Consider the following 8,232-nt stretch of genomic DNA (forward strand, 5'->3'; position numbering starts at 1 on the left):
GTATTACTATATAATATTAAATATTTTAAAATAAATGGCAAATAAATATATAATTAAAGATAAAGTTTTTTTTTTGAAAAATTTAAATTTAATTTGAAAATATTAATTATATTTAAATGTTTTCATTGGTTATATCATTTTATTTTTGTTTTGGATTTTGTGATATTTTATATATTTAATTCTGCCTATTATCTAAAATATTAAATAAAATATAAATTTTTTATATAATATTATATTTTTCAAATTTTTAGTGAAAAATGTCATCGTGAATATTTGTATATTGGTTGTCCACAAATCGACATTATCATTATGCATCTTAATTATAATTTTAGTATAACTTTTTCCGCTCAAAAAATACTTTAAATAGAATATTTATCGGTGCAATTTTTTTTAAAAAAAACACATAAAAGACCTATGAAACAATTTAACAAGTTATTTTTATGAGATAAATTTCGACCCCATCCATATGTTAAAAATATTACACTTGATTTGTTTTAAACCACTTTTTATTTTAATCCTTGTTTTAACTTTCAAAAAATGGTTGAATAATTTTCAAATCTTGGTTAATAGGGCATTATTATGGAAGTACCTTCCTACCAAAAGTAACTTGTAAATAATATCACTTTAATTTTTTTTTGTTTTTTGAAGCCAAAAAAAAAAAAAAAAAAAAAAAAAATCCCTTTTTCATATTAAAAGTTCTCGTTCTAGTTTTCGTAAATAAAAAATTGCAAAAAAGATAGATTAATTGGGATGGGATTAAATTGTGAAAATTATTGGTTTTTGGTATGAAAGTGCAATATTTATATTTGTAACCAACAAATTACATTGACGGAGTAGTTTCCATTTCAGAAGTCAAATCATTCCCATTCCCATTCCTTTCCATCCAAATTTTGAGCTTAGGGTTTTAAGGGCTTAAGGGTTATCTGCAAGAAATCAGTGTAAATAGGAGCAAAAATGCAGCAACACGCACCCCAAGGAATGAATTCTGCTACCACCCCGTCTCCTCTCAGTCTCGTCTCCACCGAGCAGATTCAAAAGGTTAACGTTTTTCGAGTTTTTTGTTTTCATTTATTATTATTCTTTTGTTTTTCTCGAAAATATGGCGTATGATTCATGTTTTTTTTTTTGTTGGAAAACGCTATATTTTGATTTTTCTCTATTATTTATTTATTTTTTGGGGCGGGTGTACATTGGACCACTTCTGAAAATTACATGCCTTTTCTGCAGTATCTAAAAAATAATTTGAAATTCCCCACTTGTATGACTACGGGATGAAGTGTGGGATTTATAAGTTAATTTTGTTCTGCGATTTATATGACTACGGGTCATCATGCCAAAATCTTACGTTGGTAAATTGTGGTCGATGCAGTTGTTGGATGAGAACAAAAACTTGATCATGGCTATACTGGAAAGCCAAAAAATTGGGAAAATGGCTGAATGTGCTCAGTGAGTCGCATTTGATTCGTTTCCATGCGAATTTATTGTATTTATGTGAAATTTTTTTAGTTTTATGTTTATATTTTCCTCAAGTTGTTTCAGTTTTTGCCGGTATTTGACTCTATATAGAAAATGAATACTGATGTCTTGAATGAATTTGTGCTTCATCTGTGCTACCGGATCATTATAGGGTTGCGGTAATAAATAATCCGCGGCTGTGATCCAATTCAATTCTTTAATATTTGAATATGATGAAGTTTGCTAGGATTTCGACCTTGCAAAGACTTGTTATTTAAATTTACATAGGCCATTTTTCTCATAACATGGACACCTTTTGCTTTAGTAGTGTGCTAATTGAATGCATTTCGTTTGTTGAGTAGTCATGTTCAAAGTGAAATACTTATTCATGGTAAAAAAAAACTAGTATTTAGTATCTACACAAGGGAGAATTGGGGAGACAATAAAAGAAGAAGAAAAGGTGTGGGACTCTTCTTTCTAAATCAGATGTGTATGAAATGGTATGCTATGCTATTCTTGTATGTATATACATGACTTGATGAGATTATAGCCAAAGTTCACTTAAACACCAAGTTTTCCGAGGTCATTTTCATTTTTCATATTATTTTTTACAAACAGTACACAATCATTTTTCAGGCAATACTTCTCTCCAATCATTAATCTAAACTCCAATATGAAACACTTCACCATGTATGTTGAGCCACGTGGCATGCTCTGTTAATTAAATAATTCAGGTATCAAGCCATTCTTCAGAAGAACTTAATGTATTTAGCTGCCATCGCTGATGCTCAGCCACAAGGATCAACCGCACCCCCTTCACAGGTCTCTAGCATGTCTTCTATACTTGCTATAAATACATTCCCTCTTTAACATTGAGCTGTATTTGCAGCTTCCCACTAGTTCTCTTACCCCACCCGGAAGCCATGTGCTGCAGTCTCACGCAACAACTGTTCAACAGCAACAAGTCGGCGTTCCTGTTGCAAAGTTACCTTTCCAGCTCAATTCTCTGAGGTCTCAAGACCAACAAAATCAGCTTCTACAATTCCAACAACAGCAGTTGCAAGGCCATTTTGGTCATGGAGGGATAACTAATAATGGTATGCATCTACTTATGCAACCTGGAGTTACCGGTTCAGGTAATTTGATGGATTTAAGAGGAAGCCAGCTGGGTGCTATGGAGTCTAATCCTGGTGACGGCCACGGACACTCTGCTCTGGGATCCGTTGATGGACGAGAATGAATGCAGGAGTCTTGATTTGTCGTGGGAGGTTTATTGGTGATACTCAAATTCAACCCTTTATGGTTGCTTAGGTGGACTTTTTCTGAGTGATTGTATTTCTCAGTTTCTTATACATCTGACTTGAGATGCATCATTTTGGTTAAATGTTGCTAAGGTGTTACCTAATCGGCTTGGCATGAAACCTTGTAGTAAATTTTGTTTAGGCAGCAGCACACCCTTTGACCTCAGTGTTATTTTGTTTCACGAAGCTGAAGCTGAAGCTGAAGCTGAAGCAGCTGTTGGTGGTGTATGGCGTGTGTGTGTTTGCACTTACTTGTGGACATTTATGTAAACATCAATTATACAACGTCTACCTATTGAGATATACAATTCACACATAGGTGCCCTAAAACAAAATTTTGAAGTTGACACTAAAAGCCGAAATGAGTCACCCTGTTCACCTATGCGGTGATGTTCATATATCGGATGTGTATGTTTTGGATATGTTTCATTATATCCAATATAAGAGTTTCATCTCATAGTTGTGCACGGATATGAACATGGTGAGTGATCAATATTTCAAAATTTTATATATATATTTGATAAAATATATATGATATAAAATCACATAAACGGCTTGTTAGATGTAAAGATCTGACTAATAAATCCATTTTAAAATTTAAAATTCTGTATAATTGTTTTTATATTACTCAAATTGTTTGATTTTCATTAACCAAGTTAAAATTATTTAGATTGTTAAATATTAACTATCATGTCTAACAATTAAGAATTAAAGAAAAAGATTACATTTTGATTTCAAATGATTCGAACTATGATCGAATCGACTGCAACTGTTAAAACGGGTGACTCACTGGTGACCCGTTTTGGTTTTTATTGCACCATTTGCAGGAGCAGGGGGTTTTTGAATCATGGTTCAGCTTAGACAAATGATTATTATTAGTTAAACATGAATCTTTTATGCTTGTATTTTGTATATTTGACTCCATATTTTTTTCATAAGAAAAAAATTGCATGAAACTTTTAAAAATCGACATTTTTATTTTTATAAAGTAAAATACTAATTCTCATAAATTTTTGAGTAATACAGATGAAAATTAGACGCACAAACACAAAGAAGATGAAATTCAAGTTCTTTCCATTAAACCGAATATAATAAGAATAATGTTATAAATAAGTCAGTATTCAGAATCAGATTTTTGTCCAATAAGTACAACCGGAGATTAAAAAATGAAACTTTACAGTTTCCCTCCCGTCACCGTCTCCAAATGTTGACCATATGATCCGAAACATATCCTGCAAAAACAAACCCCGAAATTTATATCATAAGAATGACAATGATTACAAATAATTCATTGAAGTCAACATATAACCACCAAAAAATTGATATCAAAATTATTAACGCTATATTTGATTTAGAAATTTTGATGGGAAATTTGGATCAATAGATTTCAGATATAACTCGATTAAGTCAGAAGTTCAACAATCAATATTGACCAAACTTGTTTCCATGATTTTATGTCCTTTTCCTCCCAAGTATCTCCATCCTAAGGCAATTCAAGGTTGCATTTGAAGAAAGAAATTTGAAAGAGAGGAATGATTTGAACAACGGATTTCAAATGGCACTATACTATCAAACTGAAAATAGAGTAGTTGAAAATTCCTCTTGATTAAAGTTAACCAAACTATAATGTATTTGAAATCACTTATTAAAAAACTCAATCCAAAGGCTTCATAAAAGAGGATGACATGGCTTACTATCTCCTAGGATTGGAGGCAGCCCCAATTGCCCTGTCGAAAAATAAACATAAATTCCATGAGATTTTATTCAGAAGTACCAGAAATTTAAATTACATTAAAGTGGTGCAGCATTCCAATTAATACCTGCTTGTGCCATGTCTCGCTTGCGACACACCCTTACTTTGAAAAAAGTCATTCTTGTCAGAGTTCGTACCATTTTCAACTGGTACAGATCGACCTAGCTTAGATTCAGAGTCATTTCTTTCCACACGATCCTTGGGTTTGCTCAAAATTTTGACATTCGAAACTCCACCACTGATGTTAAAGGAGGTCCCGTTCAACTTTGGACTCGGTGTCACTGATAATTGGGAAGAATTTAAATTGCTCTTATCAACATTGACAGATGAGGAATCAAAAGAATATATCTTTTTCAGCCGGTGGGACTGTGCCATGGGAGTCACTGTCACAGAAGGCAAAAATGACGAGTATGATGAAGGTGCAGCAGCCGCTGCTGCAGCCACTTTTGCGACGGCAGCTGTAGCAGCTATGATTTCTTGTGCACCCTCTCGGAGCTGAATGAAGTCCCCCTCTATCACGAATAACTGAAGTAACAAAACGACGCTTGATAAAAAAATTATAACTGACAAACAAGAAATACGACTAGCGAAAAGTATGTCATACTTCAGGATGGCTAGCCACAAAATCATCAAGCTTCCCATACTTCTTCTTATAATCATGCCAGTGTAGAGGGGCAAGCATTTTTCCAAGCCTATTAGGGAGCTGTTTACACAAACAGCATCAAAATAGTTGTAAACAATTGTCATAACTACTTCTGCGAAAATCAGGATAAATAAAGACAAGTAAACAAAGCCAAGGTCAATCTAACTCACCGTTGAACTAATCCTAATTCTGCCACCAGATCCAATTGTGCGAACTATGCAAGCAAGCAATGATCTCTCATCGAGTAGAAAGTGTTCCCCAGTCTTCCCAACCACATCAGTTTTCTGTCCAGTGGAAACAATGCCATCGGTCAAAACAGAAACCGAAGGAGTGTTTGTTGTTTCAATGAAATTTACAGGAGTTGACGCTTCGGATGAGGATGCACTGATGGAAGGATTCAAAAGTTCCATCCCCGGGTATTTGTTCTCCACTCCATTATCAATAACAGATTTTATACTCTTTTCCTGTACAAACAATAAAACATGGCAAAAAGATCAAAAATATGGTTGGAAAAGTGGGAGGGTGAATGGAAATTATCTAACCTTATTGGCATTATTGTTCTCAATAGGATCCAGTCTTAGAGAATCATGAAACTGGGAAGAAACTTGCAGCAAGTTTTGTTGAGATTGAACACTATCATAGCTTTCATCAACAGAGTTGAGCACCTGAACATTGTTCAATAGCTGAAGGGAATTGAGTATTTCAAATCGTGCTGCACAAGGCAAATTGTATTATACAATTTCATTGAGCTACCTGTGCCTCTTCATTCGGTGAAAGAACCACTGAACCAGGAAGTAACTCTTGATTGATATTATTATCCAAATAACTCGAATTCATAGTTTGGCCATTCTCTGATACTTGACAGTAACCATTGGAATCTGTTCCCACGGAGTTTTCTTGGGTTTGCTGATGCTGGTGCACAGGAACATGTTGGTTATCTGGCTGATTGAACCAAATAATGAAAAAGGCCACAAAATTATTTTCTGTAACAACTCATAATATAATCAAGAAAGTTAATAATAAGTTGTAAAGGCTACATACCTGGTGCTGCAGCCATTGTTGAATTGTGGAAATTGCGGGCACAGAGTGAAAAGGGGATTGTGTTACTTGCAATTGCACAGAATGGGGTAGTCCTTGTTGATGAATCACAAATGGACGCAGAGCAGCCATCTGTCCAGGTGGCAGGAAGGTTGGCATCCCAATCAGTGATGGAGAAAATGGAACACCATGAACATGGTCGGCCTACCAAAAAAATGGAAGGTTAAAGTAACCATACGATGGGTGCGGTGCCACAGGCATGCATGAACTGATATCTATTAGGGGCAATTTTTTGAACTCCCTAAAACTTTTCTCCTCTGTGAGGAGGATGTATGATTAAAATTGCACATACTCTAGTACATAAGAAAGTGAGACTGCAAAACATTATGTTACATGATTACAATCAGTTTAAAATCTGTGAAGAAACAGGCAGCCAAAACAAAAGGTAACAGGCATACTGACATGTATAAAAACTCTGATATGGGCCAAGAAATGATCCAAAAATGACCGAACTAGAAAAAAGTTGCAGATTATAGAAGTTGGCATTTCACCGAATGATTGATTCAAAGGCTCGCGATCACAAATGGATACAAAACTCATCTAGCACACAGGTAGCAGACACAAGGATCCAACAAGAGTATCACCTACCAGGGTTGATGAATGACCTCCAGAAGCCAAGGACAAAACATTTTCAGAATTTCCATTCAACACGCTACCAGAATTTTCACTCGACAAGCCGTTTCCCTCCAGATGTCCACCCTTGTTCGGTCCGATAGGAACATCCTTTGAATTTGTTTGTGATACTTGTGGCCCATCTGAGTAACTTCCACTTCTTTCTCTAGCATCAGCTAATTCAAGCTGCAGCTGTTGGATATGCAGATGAAGCCTTTCCATCTCACCAAACTGGTTGACCAAAACACAAAATTATCATCTATTTGAAAACATAACAATCAACCTCAACACGTGCATTTCTATTTGAAGGACAAAAAACATTAACCACCTGTCTTTGACAGCCTATCCACAACTGATTACACTGCTCTGTACGTTCATGCAGTTCAGCTTGCAATGTATGGTTAGTAGTAGATTGCAAGGCATCCATTTCCCGAGCACGAGTCATCCAAGCTTGTGCCTCACGTAACTGTTCATCTTTGAAAATAATGGTATCTTGTGCAATTCTATGCTGGATGGAGAAAGCTAATTGTCAAAATACATCTAACAAAGTAGTAGAATATATCCATCAAAAAATATTTTACATCGCCAAAATTATACAAGACACAGTATCAAATGTTTTTCAAGGAAAGAAATCAATAACAAAATTTAGTGTTCCAAGAAGTCTAAGATGATCATGACAACAATATAGCACTATTTGACCAGTGACGCAGCAGTGTGATGCCAAATACATGAATGCGATAAATATTTCCTCTGAACCGTTTGACAAAAAATTAGCAATGCATTCTGATTTGTCAAATAAATATTGCGTCATAAAATTGCAAAAACAAACCTGATCCTGCAGCTCCAAAAACTGCTGTTCTTTTTCTTGAAAATGTTCCTGAAGATCGTGTATTTGTTTAATATGTTGCACTCTTTCAGCCTCGGAATTCTCTCTCTCCCTCCTAGAAGAGGATGCACGTTATTGGAAGATGTTCATACACACTCAAAGACACAAGGCTTGGAAATGCAGAAGAAAGAACTAGGAACAAAGAAAATGTTTTAGAAACAAATAAAAACTTCTCCAACTAGTTTATTTACTTCGAAGCGGGGGCGTATCTCTGTAGGGGCTATGGTGGGCTAGGCTTTGTGTGATATATATGGTCTAGCCCATCCTAATTTTTGGGTTTTGTGTGAATAAATATATGTTGGGCTTTTCATATAAAAGATAGTGAATATATTACATAATTATGCATATATGTTGAGTTGGATTTAATTTGAAGAATATATGTGGTTGGGTTTCATGTGAATATATGTTGTTGGACTTGAAATATGTATACATGGCAGTGAATTTATTACTTAATTATGTATACATGACTATATTTTCTAAAATA

The 8,232-nt window shown here is 34.8% G+C and overlaps 2 protein-coding genes across 8 annotated transcripts; one reads left to right on the forward strand and one right to left on the reverse strand.

Annotated features, from left to right (window-relative positions):
- Positions 1 to 783: 783 nt before the first annotated feature.
- LOC140965956 (GRF1-interacting factor 2-like) lies at positions 784 to 2,924 on the forward strand. Its single transcript, XM_073426243.1, has 4 exons — positions 784 to 1,038; positions 1,370 to 1,446; positions 2,190 to 2,277; positions 2,345 to 2,924. The coding sequence occupies exons 1-4, from the start codon at positions 955 to 957 to the stop codon at positions 2,693 to 2,695; spliced, it is 600 nt and encodes a 199-aa protein (XP_073282344.1). The 5' UTR covers positions 784 to 954; the 3' UTR covers positions 2,696 to 2,924.
- An 889-nt stretch (positions 2,925 to 3,813) lies between these two features.
- LOC140965941 (uncharacterized) lies at positions 3,814 to 7,856 on the reverse strand. 7 transcript variants are annotated; one of them, XM_073426222.1, is made up of 12 exons: positions 7,692 to 7,856; positions 7,191 to 7,370; positions 6,839 to 7,093; positions 6,194 to 6,394; positions 5,906 to 6,094; positions 5,695 to 5,835; positions 5,509 to 5,616; positions 5,323 to 5,436; positions 5,114 to 5,212; positions 4,577 to 5,034; positions 4,451 to 4,483; positions 3,814 to 3,988 (listed from the first exon to the last, which is right to left on the reverse strand). In XM_073426222.1, coding segments are annotated over exons 2-12 (1,716 nt in total). In that variant the 5' UTR covers positions 7,308 to 7,370; positions 7,692 to 7,856; the 3' UTR covers positions 3,814 to 3,987. The 7 variants fall into 7 exon arrangements, with proteins under 7 accessions (XP_073282323.1, XP_073282324.1, XP_073282322.1 ...); XM_073426223.1 differs by having other exon boundaries at positions 5,323 to 5,616; positions 6,194 to 6,322; XM_073426221.1 differs by having other exon boundaries at positions 5,323 to 5,616; positions 5,695 to 5,817.
- Positions 7,857 to 8,232: the final 376 nt, after the last annotated feature.

This window comes from Primulina huaijiensis, unplaced genomic scaffold (assembly GCF_012295235.1).
Source record: "Primulina huaijiensis isolate GDHJ02 unplaced genomic scaffold, ASM1229523v2 scaffold16847, whole genome shotgun sequence".
Classification (NCBI taxonomy): Eukaryota; Viridiplantae; Streptophyta; class Magnoliopsida; order Lamiales; family Gesneriaceae; genus Primulina; species Primulina huaijiensis.